This window comes from Sander lucioperca, chromosome 2 (genome assembly GCF_008315115.2).
Source record: "Sander lucioperca isolate FBNREF2018 chromosome 2, SLUC_FBN_1.2, whole genome shotgun sequence".
Taxonomy (NCBI): domain Eukaryota; kingdom Metazoa; phylum Chordata; class Actinopteri; order Perciformes; family Percidae; genus Sander; species Sander lucioperca.
Window position 1 is genome coordinate 14,703,240 of NC_050174.1, and position 25,819 is coordinate 14,729,058.

The window sequence follows — 25,819 nt, forward strand, 5'->3', positions numbered from 1 at the left end:
CATAGTTTTTTCATTATCAATTTTAAAATAACAGTATCCTGAATGGCAATATGTACCTGTGGCTAATAATAAGGCAACAATACATCGGAGTGACTGACTGAAGAGATAAGGCACCAGGTTAGCTGCACAGAATAAATCTCCATGGTAATTTATGTGGCACTGCTTTTTCTGAAAACGAATTACGGCTAGCCAGGATAACTGGAAAATCCCGGTTTAATCTGCTATCTACTTTTATAAAATAGCCCTCCGTTCCGAACAGTCACGTTTTCAATGGACACTGCACTAGTCAAGAGTAAAAGACAAATTTCATGTTTATACGATTCTTCAATAACAACGCGGTGCAAATTAATTGGATGTCAGAAGTTTGGCGACAGGCTTAAATGACCAATAAGAGAAAGGTTGGTAAAATAGGAACATCCCACTCATTTGTAACTGGCCAAATTTCAACAATATTCTGGATGACGTCATACTCCACATTATTTCATTGGTTACCTATTCTGATGGGCAGCCTCCAGCCAATCGGAATGCCAGATGCGTCCAGCTCTTGGTATAATTGTAAAAGAAAAGCACGGAAACGGCTGGTCTTTCGTGTGAAATCACAGAGAACGTCGAGTAACGAGAACCGGTTAAGCCTCTTAAACATTTAGCTAGAATTTCTTTATTTATTAAAAGTAATCCAGGTGGACGACCATGGCCTCGGGAGGGGAGTAAGTAGACATATCTTTTAGTCGTTTTTCTGAACAATGGCTATCAGCAAATGCCTTTTAAACGGTTAACGTCAGCTCAGAATACGTTCACGTTTAGTTTGTTAAAGTTAGCTCGATTAGCAGGAGAGCTAATGGGGTCAGTCACTGCAGCCTCCGCACTTTAGTCCGTTGGTTGAATAACCTAGCTAACTTAGCAAAACCCACTGGCTGGTGGGTATTATCCCGACAGTTGTCATCTACACGGTTGTCGTTGTGGTCAGTTAACCGTATTAAATTAGCCAGCGGTGTGACAGCGATAACTGGACAAAGCGCAGTCATCGCTGTCGTGTTTGAGGGCTAACGTTAGCTTAGCAACAGTGTTAAGGCCAAAGCCATCCACCGTCACACCGACAGGTTGGCCTATCCGCCGGCTAATAGCCTGTTTTCAGAAGTGGTTTCAAATTGTAGATGTAAACGAACAAATAACGTTATAAATATAACGAGAAAATGGTATAGACTTGTGTTATAGGCTGACAGTAACACGAAATAAACGTTAACGCTAGTCCTTTTTACATGACGAGCTGTCAGCCGTTCTACACTGGGCACCAACGCTATCCGGCTAACTAGCTAACGTTATTCATTCCAACCTTAAATGATCGACGCTTTACTTGGGCTCTATGTTTTTTGTTATCTTAACGGTCGTAAAGTAACTACTTATTTTCTCATCTATGTAGCTCGTGCTAATGTTAACAAGTAATGTATTCAATGTCACGGTAGAGTTGTAACTTCAGTCTTTACCTAGCTAACAAAGTTTTTTTTTTTTCTAATTCTTTTGCTGTGTCATCTGGCGAGCAGTTAGCTATAAGGCTAGCATTAGCATGCTAACAACATGAGAGAGAAACTACAAAACCGGTCCTAGACTTTTCTGGAAACCGGTCACCATGTTGAACCTTAGCGTTAACTAATTTAACGTTACTGATTATTTTGTGACGGTATTTTGAATGTACGCATGATTGTAGGTATTATCCGTAGATCACGTTTATTCATGGTAAGTCGCGAGTTGTGTAAACTAGCTAGCTGTTTTATGACAGCTTTATTTATATAGCTCCTTTTTAAATGTTACAAAGTGCATTACAATTAAAGATGGAGGTAAATGAGATTAAGATATTAGTAAATACAATAAATGTCATCGGTTAGAAAAAGCCATGAGATAAAAGTAAATCATAGGAAGATGTTTAAAGGGATACTGAGTTCGCCAGCCTGAGATTCTCAGACATTGAGTTCCACAGCTGAGGGTCCTGGGGTACAGCAAACGCCTGGTCACTTTTGTAGTCAAGTCAAAATCTTGGAACTATTAGTATGGCCCTGCAAGAGGATCTCAAGCAGCGATCAGTCTAATAGGGAATTAACACATCACATAGGCAGAATTCAAGGCTTTAAAAACGAGCAGTAAAATCAATTCTAAAACTTGGAGATAACCAGTGAAAGGCAGCAAGGATTTGTGTAACATGGTCACTTCTTAGTGCGAGTTAAAAGCCTGGCAGCAGCATTTTGTATCAACTGCAGTCTTCAGATGTTTCGCCAGATGATAACCACATGAATTTATGACCTAAGTTGACAGAGGAAATAAATGACCTGATCTTGGCTAGATGTCTGTCTATAATTGGGAAAAGCAGGACTGCACAATTCTGTCATCTGGTTATCAAAAGACAATTCAAAATCAAAAAGTTTACAGCATTCTTAATTAGTTACTGTCATTAATAATGTAGGGACAAGTATATACACACACACACACACACACAACAGAATATTAGGTTCCTATGACTAATGCCTAATATTCATTATCATAAGTTGATGTACTCGTATTCAAAAGGACAGAGACAATGAGGTAAAAATACGCTCTTAACTACCAATACAAAACACAACCAATAGTCAATCATGCCTGAATACTAAGTATACTGGATTTCTCTGCACACAGTTTGATCTTGGTTTTAATATGATACAAGTAATGATCATTTTAGACCTCTGTAGGTCAGGAGTCAACCATATTGACCCCCTGAACACAGAAAGCTCTCCTGCAAGGGATGTTTCACCAAATGGTGTTTTCCAATGCCCCATAGACCAACCAGAGAGACTAAACCAGAAACCGAGAAGTTTCACAGAGCACTTTAGGGGCCTGGTAGACGGATTTAATAGTGAGACGTTGATGGTTGCCTGTACACATATTTCTATTACACAATTGCTAGCTTGAGCAGCTTTATTATTGTAGGACCTGCATGGGACCTTGATGATGCACAATAAGAGGTATTTTCTTTTTGACCTACAATGTTGTATCTGCTTCTTTGCATAGATCCAAAAATGATGATCTAGCCACTGCAATTCTGAAACAGAAGAGCAGACCCAACAGACTGATTGTTGATGAATCCATCAATGAAGACAACAGTGTGGTCTCTCTCTCTCAGGTAGACATTTTGCACAGCTTTATGCATGGCTAATGTATCTACAAATTCTAAACCCTGTGGTCTGTCATAGATCGGTTAAGTTACTATCTTTCATCTTTAAATTTAAATGTAATAACACTGAGATGCACAAAATAACTTTGTATAATGTCTCTTAAGACCAAGATGGATGAGCTGCAGCTCTTCCGTGGAGACACAGTGCTGATGAAGGGAAAGAAGAGGCGGGAGACTGTGTGCATTGTGCTGTCTGACGACACCTGTTCTGATGAAAAGGTTCGCATGAACAGGGTGGTCCGCAACAATCTGAGGGTCAGACTGGGTGATGTCATCAGGTGGGAAAAAGCATACACTTGTCTTAAATACTTTCCCCAGCCCTTTAAAAAACCAAAATGGTGTTAAGTCTAATATCTCCTTCAGCATTCAGCCATGTCCTGATGTGAAGTACGGAAAGAGGATCCACGTCCTCCCAATAGATGACACCGTAGAAGGAATTACTGGCAACCTGTTTGAGGTCTACCTGAAGCCATACTTTCTGGAGGCTTACAGGCCAATTCGCAAAGGTGAGCCCGATTTTCATTGTCAGAATAAAGCTTTTATTTTACCCGGCTGATCAAATGTTTTAATGTATACAGTGCAGCTCTGTTAGTGTCAAATTAACATTGGTTTTCTTTTACTTTGTGAAGGTGATATTTTCCTGGTCAGAGGAGGCATGCGTGCTGTGGAGTTCAAGGTGGTAGAGACTGACCCTTCTCCCTACTGCATCGTTGCTCCGGATACAGTCATCCACTGTGAGGGAGAGCCAATCAGGAGAGAGGTGGGTAGCAGGTACACACAGTGCATGGGTTAACATTTGCCAACAATAAACGGCATTGAAATGGGAACCTCTTGTGTTTTAAACATGCAGGATGAGGAAGAGTCCCTGAACGAGGTTGGCTATGATGACATTGGAGGAGTGAGGAAGCAGTTGGCTCAGATCAAAGAGATGGTGGAGCTGCCTCTTCGACACCCTGCACTGTTCAAGGCCATAGGAGTCAAGGTAAGGCACCATTTTGATCTGAATTGAGGAACAAGTAAACGTGTTTGGGCTCCATTGTAGAATTTTAAACTAAGCTTGTGTAACTATAACGGGTTGTGCTACAATAATCCTTGTGCAGGAATGACAGTGGCATTTCATGTCAGTTAAAATGCCTCTGTAAATGTATTTTTCTTTCTTTCTGGCCGAAGACCCTCCCCTTGCCATTTCGGAACACTCATAGGCGCACTTTAGAAACTTGCGTGGATTTCTCCTAAATGATTGGCTCTTGAAACTGGGGGTTGATTGGAGTCGAAAGAGGATGAGGCAAGGATGACATATGTATATATTGCCCATAAAATAAAGTATTTATTTATAGAATTTGCGGGGAAAAGGTCAAGTGTCCGGAATACAGTGAGCCTACGTTGCAGTACATTTACAGTGTTTTTAATCGCAAGAAGTAGATGCACTACCTCATGACAGGTTTCCTCCTTTTTGGTTTAGTTTGGCTTACTTTGTTTGTATAATGTCGTTAATAAGGTTTTTTTTTTTTTCTCTTCAGCCCCCACGTGGAATCCTGCTATATGGACCCCCTGGAACCGGAAAGACCTTGATTGCAAGAGCTGTAGCCAATGAAACTGGAGCTTTCTTTTTCCTGATTAATGGTATGAACACCCATCTGTATTTATTTTCTATAGATACTTATTCCAAGTATGGAATGTCATGATAATACTGAGTTTGTCCCTGACTGCTTTGCCTTGTAGTTGCTGTTGGTTATGTTTTTTTGGGATTCGTTAGAATAAGTATTTATCAGAATCCTATCGTTGGTTGGAAAGGAACAAAATTAAATTTCGGTGTCATTTGAGATCAGGATTTATGTTTTTTTTTCTCAGAAATAAAAATGTTTGGCTTTCTGTTTATAGGTCCTGAGATCATGAGTAAGCTGGCAGGAGAGAGCGAGAGTAACCTGAGAAAGGCCTTCGAAGAAGCAGAGAAGAATGCTCCTGCCATCATCTTTATTGATGAGCTTGATGCAATTGCTCCTAAGAGAGAGAAGGTGAGCGGGAAGAGAGGAAAACTAAATGGATAGCTGAACAACCGTACAGTGTCGGTCTGTTCATGACCTAGGAGTGTTCTGAAATAATTGAAAATGGCTATCATTGTCCATACCTTGGAAAGCCATTGCACACAAATTGTAGTCTATTTATGTAAAATGTCTTAATATTTTTGAATTTCATTTGGACAATTAATCCTTCACACTCTGATTTAAATAGAGCTGCTGGGGGTTTTGTGATGTCAGTGCTTAAATTCAGACACTAATGTCTAGGTAATGTTTAAAATGTGAATTGCACAGCAACAATGCATGTTGTATTTTTTTTTTTTTTTTTGTAGACTCATGGAGAGGTGGAGAGGCGCATTGTTTCCCAGCTGCTGACTCTTATGGATGGCCTGAAGCAGAGAGCTCATGTCATCGTCATGGCTGCCACCAACAGACCCAACAGCATTGACCCAGCGCTCAGGAGATTTGGTAAATTATCTGTTTACTCAATGTGTTCAGTTACTGCTATAGTGAAGTAGAAGAAGCATCTAATGCAGGTCTCAGGCGTGCAATCTCCTTACCTATCGGCGAAATTCACCGTTTAGAAACCAAAATGGGTCACCTACGTGATTTGTGCAGATCCAACTGGTCCGGCCACAGTTTTATAATGAACCAAAATATTTTTACATCTCTCGTGTGTTCTGTGCTAATGCTTCCTACGCCACCCCGAAGAAACCCCAACCCCGCTGTATGACGCACGCTCCCACAGACATGCTAGGAGACCTGCACTGTAAAGTTCACGGCTCGATCTGAGACCTAGACCTTATTATACATCCATGTCCCGAGACTCACTGACATTGGTTTTAGTAAGTAACGTTAAAACTAACGACAGTTTCCACTGCAGTTATCCACTAGTCAAGACACACTTTTATCATTATCAAACATCGACAGTAAACGGATAGCTTTACTGAAGAAGTTCGAGCCCGGAGGGCATTAGAACTGTTCTTCTCAAAGCCCAGGAACATTAAATGTTGAAAATTAGGGTGCAAAGTTCATCAAATGGGAGGTAGGGAGGGTTAGAAAATAATATATCTTATTATACTTCAGTGAGCTGGATTACCTTTTACTCTTTTGCCCAAGTCAAGTATATTTGTCATTTATTTTCACCATATGACCTGTCGGGTATCCTCTAGTAGAAACCATTAATTCAATAGCTGTTAATTTATTTGATCTGCTGCACTTTGGATCAATAGACTATTAATTAATTAATTAAAAACTGATGTCTAATGGATGTTTAAGTGATGCTTTTGACTTATGCTGCAGATCATCTTGCCTTTGCTGTCTCACAGAACGGTCTAATAACGTGTGAATGAAATGCTTTCCTTCAGAATGAGATTTTCATCCTTTGACACTTGTGTACTTTTCAAAGTGAGTGCTTAAGGTCCTTGTTTCACAAGTCCTATAGTTCAATTTATATTTCTTGCCAACATTGTACAGCACTCATGTGGCGAACATGCCTGCGTTTAAGATCAGTAAAGCAATGAAAATATGTTTAATAGCTTTGCACTAAAATATAGCCTGGTTTCCTTGAACATTTTGTCTAAGAGGCATATAGTGTTTAATCTTATATTCATAGAGACGGTGTGATTATCATTGTAGCAGGAACTTCTATTCATCCCCAGCATATTCAAATATAACTTTTTAACCAACAGCATCCCTTAAGTTGACTTATGCACTTAAGAAATGTCACTAATAGACCCGATGCTACTGTTTCTATATAACCTGAAGCTGCTCTGTGTACATGGCTTACTAAGCATGTTGTCATATCACTGATTAAAACTGCTGGCTGCTGTTTATTTAGTGGGCTCTGCAGTTCAGTAGAGGGCCAGTTTCTCACAACGCTGTGCAGTTTTAAAGGCGTGTGGGATGTTTCTGACAGCCTTGACAACCGGTTGGAATTGGATCTTGCCTATTCGTCAAATACCGATGCTTTGTAAAATGTAGCTGGCTACTTTTTACCTCCCATATATGCAATCCGAAATGTTACTACTTCTGCCACACCATTAGAGAGGAGGCAATAAGTAATTACTCTTGCAGACTGTCTTATTGCTCTTAGCCTGTTTCAGTTGGAACTAATAAGTTTGTTTGAACCTTTGCTACCTCCAGGGCGTTTTGATAGGGAAGTGGACATTGGCATCCCTGATGCCACCGGCAGATTGGAGATACTCCAGATTCACACCAAGAACATGAAACTGGCTGACGATGTTGACTTGGAACAGGTCTGTACACATTGTTCTTTCTGTACACATCATTCTTTTCTTGCAGACAGGTGACGCCACACAACATACTGCTTCCCTGAAGAGAGGGAGTCATGTGGTTATTGCCTTGTCAGTTCAAAGTAAAACTACACAGGAATTTGAATCTCATTTTTTTGTTTATTTACATTGAATATGAGAGACTGTATGTGTTTAATGTGGCTGTTATACTATCAATTAAGGTGCTGTAAGTTTACATTGCTTCAAATAGAGGACTGTGATCACTCTTGGCCAAAGTGTGCAGCATCAAGTGTGTTTATTGAATTCAACATTTGCCATTCTACATGATGCAAACATTCATTAGTTGACAAAAGAAATTAAATATAGTAGTAATATTGTGCTCTCTGTATCTTTTTATTTATTTTATTTTTTTTATATAGGTAGCCAATGAGACCCATGGACATGTGGGTGCGGATCTGGCTGCTCTCTGCTCCGAGGCTGCCCTGCAGGCCATCAGGAAGAAGATGGACCTGATTGATCTTGAGGACGAGACCATTGATGCTGAAGTCATGAACTCACTTGCTGTCACTATGGATGACTTCAAGGTAAAATCAGTGATATAGTCTTTGGTATATGGTAGGAGTAAAATGTTTTCATTTGGCTTATATTGGCCTTCTGAGCCCTTAACTAACATGCTGAACGCTGTCCTGCAGTGGGCCCTGAGCCAGAGCAACCCATCAGCACTGAGGGAGACGGTTGTTGAGGTTCCCAACATCACCTGGGAAGACATCGGAGGTCTGGATGATGTCAAGAGGGAGCTGCAGGAGTTGGTGCAGGTATGAACCTCTTGCAGAAGTTTATCTGAAACCGATGTATCACAAACGGTGACATTTAGAATGTTTTATCTTACTGTGTTTTTTCTCCCTCTCCTTAAATGCAGTATCCAGTGGAGCACCCGGAAAAGTTCCTCAAGTTCGGCATGACCCCATCCAAGGGCGTGCTGTTCTATGGTCCCCCTGGTTGTGGTAAGACTCTGCTGGCCAAAGCCATCGCCAACGAGTGCCAGGCAAATTTCATCTCCATCAAAGGACCGGAGCTGCTCACCATGTGGTTTGGAGAGTCCGAGGCCAACGTCAGAGAGATCTTTGACAAGGTAAGAATGTCGTTACAGGTGTCGGTCATACAACTTGGGTGCAGAGAAGAAAAATTAATTTGCAAGAACAACCACATGCTTCAATTTTCCTCCTGAAGAATTTCTACATTGTTTTGTAAGACCATTTTGTGTGTCCGTGTGGTGATTCCAGGCTCGTCAAGCAGCCCCATGCGTTCTCTTCTTTGATGAGCTGGACTCCATAGCCAAGGCCCGTGGCGGCAACGTGGGAGATGGTGGCGGAGCAGCCGACCGCGTCATCAACCAGATCCTCACTGAGATGGACGGAATGTCCAGCAAGAAGAACGTCTTCATCATTGGAGCCACAAACAGACCAGACATCATCGACCCTGCCATCCTGAGACCTGGCCGTCTGGATCAGCTCATCTACATCCCCCTGCCCGACGAGAAGAGCAGGATGAGCATCCTGAAAGCCAACCTCCGCAAGAGCCCCATCAGCAAGGTGACCGTGCTGCTACAACTATGTAGTTGCAGTTTCTTATATTCTTTTTGTTTGTATGCAGACATTTATTTTTATTTCCAGGCCTTCTGTCAAATACCTTGTTGTTCATAATGCTCCCAGTTTGTTAAAAAAATATCTTTTGCTTTATGAAACTTTAAGATCCCCTGTAATAGCATGACGAAAAAAAAATCTGATTTTAAATGAACTTCATTAGAATTGAATCAAAAGAGAATCAAAATATGTACAAGTTTCTAAATTTGTACTTTTTTTTTTTTATTTTGTAATTTGTTTGTTAGGATGTGGACGTGGACTACCTGGCAAAGATGACCAATGGCTTCTCTGGAGCAGATCTTACTGAGATCTGCCAGCGGGCGTGTAAGCTGGCCATCAGAGAGAGCATCGAGAATGAGATCCGCAGAGAGAGGGAGAGGCAGACCAACCCGTCAGCTATGGTCGGTGCTTGTTCTGTCCCATTGGTCAATTTTCTCATCTGGATGAGCATCTGCACACTACTACTCTGCTGCTGCCTTAGAGGTTTTACATGTTAATAACACTTATTTGTTTTAATTTTTTTTTCCATAGGAGGTGGAAGAGGATGATCCTGTGCCAGAGATCAGGAAGGACCACTTTGAGGAGGCAATGCGATTTGCTCGTCGCTCCGTCAGTGACAATGACATTCGCAAATATGAGATGTTTGCTCAGACACTGCAGCAGAGCCGTGGCTTTGGCAGCTTCAGGTATATTTTCTCACATTTTGTATTGGTGTTGGTAGCTGTCCATTTAAGTCTTCCGTCTACATAGGCATTAGAAATAATCTGCATGTTTAAAAAGATGTTTGTAAAAAGCTTTATCATATTAGTCAAGGCATTTTCCTAGAATCACTGACTACAGAAAAGAATTACTTCACACTTGAAAGTACTGAAATTGCCAGATATACTAGTTGCCATATCATAGAATAAGCTCCCTAATAGAAATGGTAAATTACCCTCAATTTGTTTTTCTCTTTTTCCAGGTTTCCCTCCAGTACTGCAGGTGGCAGTGGTCCAACCCATGGCTCAGGAGGAACTGGCACTGGTCCAGTGTTCAATGAAGACAACGACGATGACCTTTATGGATAAATGTACACTGCCCTACAGTGGTCAGTACTGGGATCACACCTGTACAAATTCTCACCAGATTCCACATTTTTAGGACTTTGTGCTTCTTTCATGTGTTCCTTTTTTTTGTATGACTTCCCTTGGAGAACGCATGTAGCCGCTTGGTTTGCCCTGGCTTTGATGTGGGTGGGGGTAAGGGGATGTTGGAAATGGAAGGTGAGTGTCTGATGCAGATTGCAGGGATTTGGGGGGGGGCGGGGGGGTCTTAGTGAGTGGCCTCATTCTCAGTATATCACAACCAACATGAACGGCTTTAGTGATGGGATTCTATGCTAGACTATAAGAAAGAAAAGAAAAAAACATATTGCTTATGACTTCCCCTTTTTTTTTTTTTTTTTTTTTTAAATAAACAGTAGCATATAATGTATTACAAATTTGTCAAGGTTATGTTGTTGAAAATAAAATCTCTCAAAATGGAAGTATTATCAGTGTCTGTTTGAAACTTTTTATTTATAGAGTTCATGTACATTCTATACATTTTTAATTGATATTTGATAGTTTTACAGTAGAGACAGACAGAGGGATAAAAAGCTTAAGCTCCGAGCAGTGCTGCTGTTCAGTGATTTTTACCCTTCAGAGTCTTCACTGTAAAACATGCAGTTGACCGAAGCTATTGTCATTGGGCATAGAGGCAGTTCTTATACTGACCACATAGTGTCACTCTGGCAGTGGAAGTCACTTTTTTTTTTTTTCCTTCTTCCCTACAATTTCAATAAAGAAGTGACTGGAAAAACATGATTCAAGCACTTTCTTTTACAAATTTAAGTCCTTTTTAAATATTAAATTAATAACATTCATCCCAAAGACAAAAGGGGAAAATACATTTGATCATATTTGAATTCAGTTTAGATATTTGGTTTCTTCAGTGTGTGACAATCAATTTTAAATACACAGTATTGCATTCCCTGTGTGTAGACTCAGTAAGGCTCATTGAAGGGGAAATGAGGATGTTCTGCATCTCTCCACACACTCCTGCCATCTCTCTGGAGAAAAAAAAAAAAGAATTAATTTGTTATGCTCACCTTATAACTATTCATGAGGGTTTGTGAAGAGTGTGGTCTAGACCTCTATCTTTAAAGTGTCCTGAGATGACATTATGATTTGACACTACATTTTAGTAAAAATGTGTTTACAACATAAACTACGGGAGTCAGGACTGGCCCTGATTCTTATATTCCAGCTCTCAGCAGAGATTCATGGAAATCTAAAACAGGCTGGCGTGTCATCTGTGAGTCTACAGCAGTTGAGCTTTAAGTTAATTTTGGACTGAGATAGCTGTCGTATACGTAAATAAACATACTGTAAGTCATAGGTCTATATGGGCTCTGCATGGGTCGTCCTGTTAAAATCTTGTGAGGTGTCATACGATCAGTGACTCACCTTGACTGCTGGGACAATGAAGCGCTTGTTGCGGTTGAAGGATTCAATCAGCTTCATGTCGTCTTGTGACAGAGAAAAGTCAAACACCTGCAAGTTCTGCTGGATCCTTGCGGGCGTCACACTTTTAGGAATACACACGACACCCCTCTGAACATGCCACCTACCAGAAGAGCGCCAAAGATTTAAGGTTTGATCTGATTGTACACCTGAGCTTACAACTTTTACGTTGAAGTATTGTGTCTTACCTGAGAATGAGCTGAGCAGGTGTTTTTTGGTATCTCTGGGCGATGGCTCCCAGTTGAGGATCCTGTAGCAGACTTTGTTCATCAGGAGAGGCCCAGGGTCTGTCCCCACTGCCCAGAGGACTGTAGGCTGTCACACAAACAGCCACTGACCTGAGGCAGAGGTGTATGCACTGATAACTGACACAGTGGGAACAAAATTTGATGGAATTGACCTCAAAGAAAATACATTTTGATAATGTCAGGGCTTAAAGATAGCAGGCAGTTTTACATTTATATAATACTTAATTCAATACATTGTACGCATTTCCTCCAGGGCAGCATTTCAGGCTCACAAATGGTTTCTTGCTTTAACCCCTTTAATGTGTTACACTTGAGTTATACTTTACCGACAGTGAGACAGGAGATCTGTTTGAGACAAATAAGGATGGCATTCCACCTGTGGCACAATGAGACACACAATTTCACAGTTTTAAGCCTATTTCTGACTGAGACATTCTCTATTGTCAATAAAACCTTATCAAATGAATTCATTTTGGCCTATGAGAAAGCCACATTGTACCTGGTTAACCACAGGTGTGTGTCTGGCCATGCTGATGATGTCATCAGTTTGCCTGGCATTGAAGTTGGACAGTCCTATAGCTTTGACCAGACCTTTGTCCACTAGGCTCTCCATGGCTGCCCAAGTATCTCTGTAGTGTGTGTCAGAGTAACAAATACTTCCATCTTCTCGTCGAGGCATCAGCTCCTTCCCCCGCCTAAGACATCCACATACACAACGGCTGCTTCAGATAATGTTATTACATCATGTCACATTGATCCACACAATGACAACCACTGGGAGGAAAAATCAGTTCATCATTTTGTGCAGCTGCTCACTGAAAAGCCATGGGCCAGTGCATAAGGTACAGGTCCAAATAGGAGAGACCCAGGTGGGCCAGACTGGTCCTGCACGCTTCCTCAACATCCTCTGGGTCATGTTTGGTGTTCCACAGTTTGGATGTTACAAACACCTCGTCACGACGCAGAGCCTGGAGGGAAAAGGATAATGGGTACACAAAACATTCGCTGTATCAAAACCTGATAGTTGCTGTATCATGCCTGATAGTTCAAGGTAGTTGTGTATGTTTGAATCAGAGAGAGTAGATTTCAGGTGTATCATGAAAATGTTTCAGCAACACTTGCTTGGATATTGATTTTTTTAATTATTATTATGTTATCCAAGGTTTATGAGTAAACAGTGTCACCCAACAATTTACTGCATTTGTAGACTCTCAATCTTAACCCAGAATGTATTTAAATCATGACTCCTCTGTTAATCCTAAACCCAACACTAACTTTATTAATAATTTATATTAATATAAATTAATCTTAGAAATAGAATGTCTACACTGATGTTGACTCTGTTTGGTACAGGCTTTAAAATAAAAAATTAAAAAATTAAAACTGTGTGATAGGGTTGAAAGCCCCAGAGCAAGCAAGTGCAGTAAGTGGATCTTGAGTCAAGATTGTTTTTTCAACTGCTGTTTCCAAGGTCAAGAATGAGCTGTCAAGATCAACATGTGATTCATGCTGAACCCGAGTTTCTCACCTTCCCTGGGCCGAGCCTGATAGACAGAGCCTCTCCCACCTCCTGTTCATTGCTGTATGCAGCAGCACAGTCAATGTGTCTGTAGCCACAGTCTAAAGCTGCCAGCACTGCCTGCTTCACCTGAGAACACATGGACACATACACCATTTTAGTTTTTTTTTTTTTTTTTTTTTTTAAATCATTTAACAATTTCCAAAAATGTGATCAGCCCAAACAAAGCCTGCTTAGTTCTACCTGTCCTGGGCCGCTCTTCCATGTGCCGAGTCCGACCACGGGCATCCTCTGGCCTGTTGAGAGAGTCACGAAGGCACTCATGTTTCAACCCTGAGGATCTGATGGAGGAAAGACAGATAGAGAAGTGTGTGAGGTGTTCACATGTAGACTCCTATGGGACTGGACCCAGTCATCATGTCCCAATACTTTGTTAATGATTATCACTCACATCTGAATTCATTAACTCCTGCACTACAGCAGAGGTTGTGTGTGTATGCCTACATACACTCTAGCCTTTCACAAGGCAGTAGGCATCATACATGTAGATGAAAACCCAGCCCACAAAGCAGCAAAAATTACTATTTGGTGGCCTGCTTTTTCCCTTTCTGTGTTTCAGTGGAAATATAAACCATCTGCGAACCCAGCCTTATTGCCAGAAATAGCTGATACAGGTATATGGCATTAGTCACAGTGTGGTGTTACTGCAGCACATCTCAGAGCCTTTCAATGGTTCACTAATTGTCTGCTATATTCTTACCATGTGACACACACACACACACACACACACACACACACACACACACACACACACACACACACACACACACACACTGCATTTGTTTCACATGATCAGTCTCTTAACACAGATCACCTGCCCTGACTGCCTCCTGACCCAACAGCAGAACAGTGTGTAACTCACTAGTGATCTAACACAGTACAGAGATTAAACATAAATTAAATGTCTCTTTATTTTTCATTCCAGACTTTAGTTCCTACCTGTGATCGCTCTGGTAGACGGAGCAGTGATTAGCTGAGAGTAGTTGTCCATCTGGATTTTAACAGGCTACTGAGATCAAAGTTCGCCTTTATTTGTTTATCTGTAACTCAAACTGATGGAAAATGTTCAAACTCCACTCATCAAAATAACACAAAGTTAAACATATATTGCCAATGTTTGATCAGACAGGATTCTTGCATCCTTTTTCTAAGACCTGATAGCATATCAGTTAGTTCGTTCACATGCACATCATTTCAGTTTTGAGTCTTAATGATCTTATTCAGGATATGTTTGGTTACACTTTACTTGAAGGTATCTACATAAGAGTGACATGACACTGTCATGAACGTGTCATAAACATTATAAACAAGTCATAAACGTTTATGACATAACACTTCTGTCATTAAGTGTCATTCGGTTTTTGTCATGACAAGTTAGGGTTAGGGTTCATGTGTCATGACAGTGTCATGTGTTCATGACAGTGTCATGTCACTCATATGTAGATACCTTCAAGTAAATAGTTACCTAATGTTTATTCATATCCCCATATGCATGATCATAACGGTATCTAGGTTTCTGATCATCTTCATTCCTCAACATGTCAGTCACTTATTTTTGTAGTAGCAGTGGTGGAAGAAGTACTCAGATGATTTACTGAAATAATCTTGCCAATACAATTTAAAATCCTACAGCAAAATGAAGTTAATGTGTCAAAAGTAAAAGGACTTGTTCTGCAGAAAAATGGCCCCTATGTGATTGAAATATTGTTATATGTGACATTACATATTAGATTTAATACAGATGCATCCAGGTGTAAGCAGCATTTTACTGTTGTAGCTGGTCGAGGTGGAGCTTGTTTTAAATAGAGACTTGTTTAAATAGTGTTATTACAGTTCAGTTGTTTGGTCCACTGGTTCTCAAGCCCTAGGGGCCCCCTCTCAAGGGCCACAGGATACATCTGAGGAGTTGTGAGATTATTTATGAGGAAGGAAAGATGAAAAACAAAGGACTTCTCTCTAATGAAATATTATTATATATTATTTAAATGAAACCATTTTAGAAGTTTAAAAGGGAAAATCTCTCTTTGGTGGATCTGCTAAATTAGGCTTAGCTATTTTCTAATAGTATTCTAATAGCACATTTCTTACGTAAAATCTTCAATCTTAATATTATCTATAGCTGTGTAGTATGCAAAAATTTTTAGGTGCACAAGCACATAGCACCATTCGTCATACATAGAAACTCATATGACACACACCGTTAAGTTCACACATTTGGTTTATTTGTTGCAATTATGAAAAGATCATAAACATTTTAAAATGCACAAAAGCAGTTACAGTCTTTCGGCAGCAGCCCTTGTGCATTCTGGTTGTAGCCACAGTCCAGCGTCCCCGGAGGCTCTGAGAGGCAGTCATTCAAGTCTCTCCCATCATCAACTTAAAGTTTCGTCAGTATCTTTTATGACATAAAAGTGCATTTATCAACATGTTGCGTTCAAACATTTTCCCATACATGAGATATATATGACCTACTAGTGTTGGCCTCCTAAACCATTCTCACACATACATCTTATCATTGCTGTAAACTACAGTAGGAAGAGCTGAAGAGAGCTCCCTGCAGCTGAGACAGAGAACGGCTGCTGCAATATTACAAAACCTGTTTCCCAAACAGGGTTTTCTACTTGAAAAAACAGACGTAAAATTGGATGTGCACGTGTTACAGAGGACAGAAGCAATTATCAAATCACAAATTGAAACCATGAAACAAAAAAGTAGACACCAAGGGGGTCTATTTTTGACACTGCTCACAGTAGCACCGAGACATGGCCTTCAAATGGCACAAGAGAAAGCAGTATATACACAACAAAGCTGGATTTCCCAGAGAAAATCTCTATTTACTGTGGACTTCAGATTCATTTAATGCTTTTATTTCTCTGGGAAATCCAACATGTACTTGTACGGCACTTTACAGGGATGCACTGGCAAAATTCAGGAGTTTTGTATCAAATCTCTCCCCTAAAAATGTCCTCGCTCACATACAGTACAATATGGTGATTGACATTACATTGCTTACTTACCTGTTTTCCAAGATCACCAGCTTCCAATGGCAATGTCTAACACAGCATAGTGCATCATCTGTTGTGCCCCTAACATGGCTGGTTGTGTTTATTACAGTGTGACCTGTGTGTGAGTGTTCACATATGTGGCTAAGGCACCGAAATGTCCCTCAGATAGCGAGCCAGGCTATTCAGTCCAGAAGGGAAAGCACCCATATCATGTGCAGATTGTATTATCCAAGCTTACACTGCTGTTATTGTACGTGATTGTCATTCCAAGATTTCCAATGCAGCTGAGATATGCTAATACTGTTTGAAATAACACAGGACTTTAAGTGTGTGGTGGCATTGCACTCAGTACATCAATACAACTAATTTAGGGAGGACAGATCTTACTAAATGGCCTACAGACTTCAAGCACAATGCTTTATTGGACTGTAAGCATAAGAAAAGCAGGTGGCAGGTGGGGGGGTTGGGAGTTATGTTAAAACCGGGAGTTTGCACTGAACATACTGAAGCTGCTGGTACACTCAAGGTAAAAATAAATAATCCTATTTGAAACTTTCTTTGGAAAGGAAAATCCTGGAAAAAAAATCTTTAAAAAAATATCTCACGATTCATCCTATCACAAAAAGACAAGGATCAGAGAGTTGGACAGCATATAAAACCACTGATGAATCCGTATAAAACAGAGTTAAGAAAGGACTGGTAAAAGCCACAATTGTGCTGAGTCCATCCTCAGCACTGCTCCGCTACTCAGGTGTCTGTGTGTGTGTGTGTGTGTGTATATGTGTGTGCTTGGGCCAAAAACAAAACAAACTGCCATTTGTCTAGGCATTCTTCCTTCATCCTCCCACTGTAAAGTCCTTACAAACAACAGTGTCTGTTTAATGCTGCGTGCATTAACTCAGGGAAGTGGGAAGGGAAACTACAATGAGGGTATTAAGGGTTGGTTTTCTCGATTTGGGCCATTTAGTCTAGAGTGTGTGGTGGTGGAAGGGTTGAAGGTGAGTCTTTCTATGACTGGGGGAGGTGTTGTCTGATAATCTCTCTGGACTGAGGGGGAATCCTGTCGGGAAAACGGACAGAAAACTCCACGATAAGGTCACCGCGCTGTGACGGGTTCTTGGGAAAAGGCAGGCCTTCCCCTCTGAGTCGCTTCACCGTCCCTGGCTTGATGATGTCATGAAAGGGGAGCGAGATGATGCGGTTTTCCAGCGTGGGAATGCTAACTGTGCAGCCACACAACGCCTGAAGGGGAGAAGAGAGGAGATTGAGAGAGTTAATATCTTTAGTAGGAATGAAATGCCAAAGCCATGAATATCTCGATGACTTCATGTTTCCATGATCTAAAAACTTTAGTTTATCTTCTCTCAGTACGTCTTCCGAACAAGTCAAAGAGAAGAGGTGTTATCTGTGTGTGTTCATCGCGTATGTATGAGAGCAAAAGTAGGCCTTACTGACACATCGTTTTAGTATCAACTGCAGCACTGTGGGGTCTACAGAACAGCATTTGGAACAGGAGCATTTGGAAAACATGACTTGGCAGTGGAAAAGTTTTCCAGTCTTTGTGGCTGTGTGTAGGTGGAAGGGGTGTGTGTGTGTCAGTGTTGGAGGGGCTACACATTGCACAGGGGACTAATTTTAGCAACGGTCTCATAGCCGGGGCTAATGAAGTGCAGGAATCGGCTGAGCTCGTAAATAGTTGGAGGGCTTGTCAGATGGGCTGGCAGGACGAGGGGAGAGAACACACACACACACACACACACACACACACACACACACACACACACACACACACACACACACACACACACACACACACACACACACACACACACACACACTAAGCCTCACCTCCTTATCACAATGCCAAATGAATCCAGTCAGAGCGTAGAGAGGGCTAAACTAAACATAAAGACCTGTGGTTATCACGACTTCACAGACTTTCCAGTGAGCATCACTCACCACATTTGCGCTGAATAAAAATAACTATTTAAATCCACAACTCTGTGAATGAACATCTTGATTAATACAAATATTTTCTTATATAATGCATTTTCTAAACAAAATTAGGTCAGCGAATAAATACCATAAAGGTGTGGAAAAAATAAGACGAAGAGCCATTGTGGATGACCTATAATTCACTAGGATTGAAAGGGTTTGGAAATTAGAGAAAAATAGAATAATCATTTAAAATTACAGAGGGGACATAAAAAGGGTAAAAAAAAAAGTACGTATTTTAAAGAATGATAGTGGAACATCTTGGTCTTCAAAGGGTTTGGGACACTGACCATATGGTTGTGACGTAGCTGTTCAAATTTATGATTTGATTTGAAACACAAGGTACAGCTGAGGCTAATCTATTTGTACTGAACACATAGATGAAAAGTCAGGGGATTATTACAATTCCTCCTGAGGGGAACATGAATGTGTGTAACAAATTTCCTGGCAATACATCCAAATCTGAATCTTCATTGAGCTATATTCTATTCAGGGCAACCATTTTGATGGAAAGCATTAGCAATTCAAGTTGCCCTCTCAACTCTTAATCTCAACTCTTAACACCAATCATCTCGAGGTAACCAGCCCCTCATGATGTAATAGTGATTTTGCATGCATTGGCACATGCTTAACCTCTAACACCCTGTCCATGTCATTACGTGGCCAATCTTGTATTAAGACTGCTGAAGAATTTTTTCTTGTCTCGTCTAGTGTTTTTTTTTAGTGGGATGGACATGTGGACAGTTGAAGTTCGGTCAAGCAGAGCAGCTGCTTCAGAGGACAGATGGAGTTTTCCAGCCATGACATCAACCTCCTTTTACCCGCTACATACATTAGGAGGTGATTTAGCCCATGACTGTGATAGACACTAGTGCTGATCCTCTTGTTATGAACAGTACCATTCACTAAAAAGAGTCTTACACACACAGACAGGTTGCTATGACGCTAGGCACACACTACCAGCTGATCCGAGGGCCCACTGAATGCATAAGCCTCAGCTCAGACAACATAGCTCTAGAGTTTGACACAAACACATACACTTTGATTTTTCTATGTTTCTGAGAATGATCTGTAGATTTATTCCCGAGGGCCATATCCTAATGTTATCCCAACAGTTATCAGTGATCAGCTTTTTTGCTGAAAGGACCAGTTCAAAGTGTCCTCATAATCAAAGAGTCCTCACAAGACTGAGGTATATAAACAGTATACATGCGTTTCTAATTGATATCAGAAGTGGAGCTGTAAAAAGCTGTCCACTTTGCCTTTAGAGCCCAACAGTTACAGTTAGCACCTATGTGTGTTTGGACGTGGCTTTTGCTGCTGAGCTGAGTGCAGTGGTGACAGGAGCTCGAAAAGCACTGCCACAGACGATACCAGCACACTGCAGAGGCATCGGTAACGCCAGAAAGAGCCAGATGATAGATCCAGTTATAGGTCGGTTTCAGGAAAATCACTGTGTCAAATTTCTGCTAAGCTCTCTAACTGCTTCTGACTGCTGTCACAGTGAAGACATTGCAGGGCTGGAAGTTTCCTCTAGCAGAGGCTCCCAGGAGTTTATAGCTTGGTCAAACGAGCTTGGCGGCACTAAATGAAACTGCTCATAGGGGCATGCTTCAGGCAGTAAACTAAATTGAGCAACCAAATAGCAGGGGAATCATACAGCAGTCAAAATAAGACAAACTATTACTATATCTGCTTTCTCTTCTGTTTTTGTACAATAGAATGCACACTGATTGGAAACAATCATCTTGTTTGCTAGGTTAGATTATCTTCTGGTGCGTTGCATAACATTTGCAACATTACATGTAGCAGGTTGTCTGGTGTGCAGCATGTAGCTGGTGCTGTGTTTTCACTGCAGCATTTAGCATCACATCATCAGGGAAGCAGAGCAGAGTGGAGCAGTGGAATATGAGCTCTTATTTGCTTTGGATACTGAATCATCTGACCCACTTTCATAATATTCCCCAGATACCCCCCCCCCCCCCCATCCACATTTCCCCTTCTATCCCCCATCCCGTCTTTAGCTGCATCAGACTTAAGTCTCTTATCTGGCTGCCATAAGAGTGGGGGACTTAGCTCCGGGAGTTCTACAGTGCAAACTCAATCATTGTGCAGGTTTGATCAAGTACCATCTCCTGCTTAATGTGACTCCAATGCGCTCTCATTAACTTGGCTGTCTTCATAGATGGACTGTGTGCAGGCGCCCTTGTTTACCAGTGAATTACTTCTGGAGAGTTGGTGCTGCTTTTAGAGAAAAACTGTTCAAAATTGGCTTGAGTGGAGTTCAAACAACTCCCCTGACATCTCCTACTCTTTGAGAACACCTGTCAATAAGCCAACCATGTGGTGCGCAGGCCAGTGGGTGGCAGTGCTATTAGAAACATTGAGGCTTGTGTAATTCACAGACAGAGCAGAGCTGTGCTGGACCCATTGCCCTCGTAGGAGCGGCTAATTAAATGTCCTGCCAGTCACGGTAATAGCAGCCTGGATTGTCACCACTGTCACACTACAATCAATCTTTAACCAAGTGTGTGCAAACACGCTCGAAGATACAAGAGTGTGCATGTTTATTCCTGTGTGTCATTTAATGTGTGCCTGCTTGCATGTGTGTTTATGAATATGTATGCATACAGCAGTGCAGAAGAAGTGAGGACGATGGCTCTTCGCCGGTCACACAAGGACACCACATTCCCACTGCTTCTCTCACACTGCAGTGACAGATACTCTGCTGTACACTGATCGCCCTGCAGCAAATTAAAAAATTACAGTCACACCTCTCCATCTCATCCACCGTTTACCCAGGTTCCCAGGACAAAATCATACGAAGAAAAGGAGTGGAAAAAAGTGTACAATTTTTGGATATTCATCCAAGCCTTTGCATCTCCATGAATGCATTAAGTTTCTGCCTGGTTTGCTCCACTGGGAATCTAACTCCTAACCTCAGCAGCATTATTTACTCATCTACATGCAGAACCGTGACAAGGAGAGAGGACAAAAGATAGACAGATAGCAAGACCGAAGAGAGAGAGGTTAGATGAAAAGGGACAGACGCACCTCTTTTAGACTGATCTTGCAGTTAAAAATGATATTGGAACCATCTCTCTTGAAGTGGACGTGCCCTTTGTCTTTAAGCACAAAGGCTATATCGGCAGGAATGTTCTCAGGGGTCTCGTCCCCCTCTTTCGGGAAGGTGATTTTGGTCCCCTCCTTCCAGCCCTTCTTGATGATAATGTTAAGGATCTTGTCCTCTGTCCTCATGCTGCGCCCATCTGGGTTCAGCCTGCGGCGGGTGATCTTCATGCGCTTGGTGCAGCCGTGGAAGATCTCTTCCAGCGAGACCTTCAACTCATGGACCACCGGAGGGTCCTGGTGCTTTCGCCCGGTCCCCAGGCGCTCTGACGGCACCCCCCTCCTTCTGCGGCCCTCCCCTGGGAAGCCGTTGTTCATCCCCCCTGGAAAGCCGAACTGTCTCCCGATATGAGCAAAGGGGTCATCCTCATCCATGTCCATGTCCTGCTCTGCATCATGGTCGTTGTGAAAGGAGAAACCGTTGGAGCGGCTGTGGCTGCGGTTGGAGCCAAAAAACATGTCGAAGGGGTTGGAGCCGCCAAAGAAGGAGGCAAAGGTGGCGTGTGGGTCTCCGTGGAAGGTATAGTGGTATGTTGCGCTGCCAGGAGCACCTGAAGAGCTGCTGCCTCCTGTCCTCAAACCTGAGAGAGAAAAGAGAGAGAAGAATGTGAGACCTCACATGCAAATGCACACTCAAACATCCTCTGTGCTGAAAAACACACATCAATACAAACTCAGATACCAGACACAGGACAATGTTCAGAATAAAAACTGTGCGTGGGTAACAGCACAGATGAGAGCACAGCCCACGTGGATGGGAAAAATCTTACAGCATCACTGATCTTCCAACAGCGCTGGTGGTGGAGGAACTCATAAAATACCAGGTCACTCTGTCCAACACACTCACATAAATACACACTCTAACGCACACTTTTTCAACGGAGACACATGCACAAAACACCCACAAATGCAAACTACAGCAGCCACAGCTATTTCTATCTCAACCACGTAATGATCTTAAGCCATCTGTCTGTCAGCTAACACACACACGCATACACACACACACACACACACACACACACACACACACACACACACACACACACACACACGCACACACACACACACACGCACACTACACTGGCAGCTGAGGTAGACTATAAGGTATTAGAGCTACTAAGTGATGTTGAAACTAAAGATAACAATAGACAAACACACACATTTCTGCACATACATACACACAATAAACTATAGAAGAGACACAGTATTATTACTTCAGTGACTGAAGACCACCAAAGCCCTCCACTGCGATATTAGATGCTGTTCCTGAGCTATTTTTAATAACAACTTAATACATCATAACGCCTGTTTAACAAGGCCTCACTGACAGAGCGCTGGATCCTGCTCTGCCTGCACTCTCTGACCGCTTTCACTCAATGATCCTAGACAGACACAGACAGACAGACAGGATCAAACCCAGACATGAACCTCCCCTCCTCACCTTCCTCTCCTAGCTGATCATAGACGACCCTCTTCTTGGGGTCACTGAGTACCTCATAGGCCTCTGCGATCTCCTTGAACTTCTCCTCGGCGTTGGCATCCTTGTTCTTGTCAGGGTGGAAGCGCAGTGCCATGCGCCGGTAGGCCTTCTTGATCTCCTCCTCATTGGAGCCCTTGGGGATTCCCAGGGTCTTGTAGTAGTCCTTCCCCATAGCTGCACACACGCATACACTCTCGGGATTGGGACCCCCCTCTTCAGCTCAGGCCGTGGTCAGTCACTGGTGAGAGATACAAGGCTACTGTTAGTCTCATAACACTCCTCCCAGGCTGATGCTGGACAGACCAACAGACTATATGTGTCCTGGCAGAGGTGCAGAGTGCACTCAAGAGCTCTCCTTTAGGACTTTACTGTGAAATCTATTTAGTGATAGTTGGAAATGGGAACACTGAGTGCTGGTTTTACTAGCTGTTGCTATGGGGATGTGGTTGCTGTGCTGATGTAGTCAGGTGGAGTGCAGAGGAATCCCCGTCATCTGCTTAGTGGCTTCTCCCTCTCAGCTCAGACCGGCTGGTATAATAGGCTACCTGGGATAACTTATTTCAAATGCACTTATTTTGAAATGTGATCGTGTGCAATTAGGCCTACATACAATTGACTTGGCTATTTGCTGATCCTACAGATGATCTGCGGTGTTAAACCTGCTGGAGACACACAACCTGTCAGACAGCACAAACCTCTTCACTGAGACACTGCTGTAGCCTACCTCTGAACAGGACACAGTGATCCTGTATGACCAGTCCAAGAGAGAACAAAAGTCGACGAAAAACCCACGTTACATCCAACGGTATGACATTATGATATGGCTATAATAATCTTTTTCAGACAAAGAGTTACCGTTTCGCTATTAGGTAGTAGGCTACAGCCCCAAATCTTAAAACCCGACATTTTACACCTTTATACCATAATTTACACCAACTATTGTATTGTAGCCTATATACTAGGCTACCGAATGATAAATCCGAGATATTTCCCATATTAACCCATACAATGAATAGCAGGTTATAAAGACAAAGATCGAGGGATGCGCAAATGTATAGGAAGATAATGAAAAGAAAAGAAAAGAAAATGAAATAAAGAAAAGCCTACCAGAATGCTCAGCAATAAATTAAGACTATATCAAAATCAACAGGGTCCGGTCAGGATTCAATCTCTTTCTTTTCTTCAGCCCTTATGTGCCTGCCGCCCCGGCACTGCTGGGTCCTTATACATTGACGTCAGGAACGTCGGGAGGATCACAGGCTCTGAAATAACCGGTGACCAAACACTGAGGTGCATCTGACGTTTCACTGGAAAACCTCGGACAACTTCCAGCCTGCCATAAAACCTACATCCATCCATCACATAACCACAACTATAAGAAGGACAAAAAGTTCACATATTGTGGTTCATTCATAAATATGCATACATAAATCATAATTCACTTATTAATCGAGGCTGTGATGCGAGGTAACAGACTAATCATGGTCGGTAAATTTGTCTACTCCCCCATGATCTCCCCCGGTCCGACCTGCGGTGTAAAAATGTAGCCAGCTTTCGCCTAAAAATACAAAAAAAAGAGAGATTTGTTTCCTTACCGAGCCCGCTGCCTTGTGTCCGATATTACTGGTCCTGTCTGGGTCTAAAAAATCCGTTTGCAGTCTGGAGAGCAAACCCTGACCTCTCAACCAGCAGGGCTCTTTGTTCAACGTCTACTCACGAATAGGTTACATTTAGAGTGAAGTTTGATTTAAGAATTTGAATTATAAACAGAGCAGTGGCAGTGCTACTTGTCTCCTCTCGTAAGATTTATCAGTCTGAGCAGGCATGTCGGAGGCTGTGGTTCACTGTGCAGGGAAACAGAGTCATATTTGGAGAGAGAGAGAGAGAGAGAGAGAGAGAGAGAGAGAGAGAGAGAGAGAGAGTCCCGATAGTTGACAGAAAACAATCACCTGATAAAAAAAATTGGTGCGTGATCGTGTAGTCGTGTCTGGGTTGAGTTGGTATTACACTACTGAGTCACTTGATGACTTCATACACACGCATTTTGAGCAGGGTTCAAAATTAACTTTTTCGTCCACCAGCCGAATGGCTATTCAATGTTCAAATTTCACCAGCCACTCAATAAAGTAGGCTACCATTGTTTTTTTGGCTGGTGGGTGTAGCAAATCTACCAGCCACTTGCATATTTTACCAGCATTTGGATAGTAGATGGTGCTAATTTAGAACCCTGATTTTGATCTTCTGTTTTTGTAAAGACTCAGGGTGTATTTCTATTACTTTCCCCAACACCAAACCCTAAACTGAACCCCAATGTTAACCCTTTCTTTAACTCTAAACCTGCACAGTGCCCTCAAAATAACCCAGCATGCCCTTGATTCATGTCTCGACCTTATACAAGCCCTCCCCCCTAACTGAAATTCCAACAGTAGCCTAACCCCACGATCAAACCCAGGGATGCTGTGAGATACTCTGGCACTGAAAATCGACTTGGAAACATCCTTCCCTAACTCTAAACCTTCAAATTGACATCATTAACTCCTTTCCAGGATCCACCTTAAGACCTTATCATGTTTACTGATATTACGTATTTAGCAGTGCTTATTCCCAAATAAATATTCTATTAAATTGTAAGAAACCAGGCTGAAGCTATGGGACCCTGAGGCAGATTGACTGGTTGGTAATCCAGCCTTGCTCTGCCCCTAATTTACACCTCAACCTCTTTATC

The 25,819-nt window shown here is 42.0% G+C and overlaps 3 protein-coding genes across 5 annotated transcripts; 1 reads left to right on the forward strand and 2 right to left on the reverse strand.

The window, feature by feature from the left end:
- The first annotated feature begins 490 nt into the window (after positions 1-490).
- On the forward strand, positions 491-10,646 carry LOC116056709 (valosin containing protein). Its single transcript, XM_031309015.2, has 17 exons — positions 491-707; positions 3,037-3,148; positions 3,305-3,477; positions 3,563-3,705; positions 3,829-3,959; positions 4,050-4,181; positions 4,720-4,822; positions 5,081-5,214; positions 5,550-5,685; positions 7,363-7,475; positions 7,892-8,056; positions 8,165-8,287; positions 8,392-8,604; positions 8,756-9,064; positions 9,361-9,516; positions 9,647-9,801; positions 10,077-10,646. The coding sequence occupies exons 1-17, from the start codon at positions 691-693 to the stop codon at positions 10,180-10,182; spliced, it is 2,421 nt and encodes an 806-aa protein (XP_031164875.1). The 5' UTR covers positions 491-690; the 3' UTR covers positions 10,183-10,646.
- A 221-nt stretch (positions 10,647-10,867) lies between these two features.
- On the reverse strand, positions 10,868-14,523 carry akr1a1a (aldo-keto reductase family 1, member A1a (aldehyde reductase)). The gene is made up of 9 exons (XM_031309022.2): positions 14,425-14,523; positions 13,669-13,766; positions 13,435-13,554; positions 12,723-12,874; positions 12,406-12,601; positions 12,233-12,282; positions 11,847-11,996; positions 11,602-11,761; positions 10,868-11,204 (listed from the first exon to the last, which is right to left on the reverse strand). The coding sequence occupies exons 2-9, from the start codon at positions 13,747-13,749 to the stop codon at positions 11,139-11,141; spliced, it is 975 nt and encodes a 324-aa protein (XP_031164882.1). The 5' UTR covers positions 13,750-13,766; positions 14,425-14,523; the 3' UTR covers positions 10,868-11,138.
- A 1,162-nt stretch (positions 14,524-15,685) lies between these two features.
- Positions 15,686-24,967, reverse strand: dnajb5 (DnaJ heat shock protein family (Hsp40) member B5). 3 transcript variants are annotated; one of them, XM_031309019.2, is made up of 5 exons: positions 24,690-24,966; positions 24,202-24,356; positions 23,056-23,332; positions 21,540-22,195; positions 15,686-17,732 (listed from the first exon to the last, which is right to left on the reverse strand). In XM_031309019.2, the coding sequence occupies exons 3-5, from the start codon at positions 23,264-23,266 to the stop codon at positions 17,499-17,501; spliced, it is 1,101 nt and encodes a 366-aa protein (XP_031164879.1). In that variant the 5' UTR covers positions 23,267-23,332; positions 24,202-24,356; positions 24,690-24,966; the 3' UTR covers positions 15,686-17,498. The 3 variants fall into 3 exon arrangements, with proteins under 3 accessions (XP_031164879.1, XP_031164880.1, XP_035849641.1); XM_031309020.2 differs by lacking the exon at positions 24,202-24,356 and having other exon boundaries at positions 24,690-24,967; XM_035993748.1 differs by lacking the exon at positions 24,690-24,966 and having other exon boundaries at positions 24,202-24,622.
- Positions 24,968-25,819: the final 852 nt, after the last annotated feature.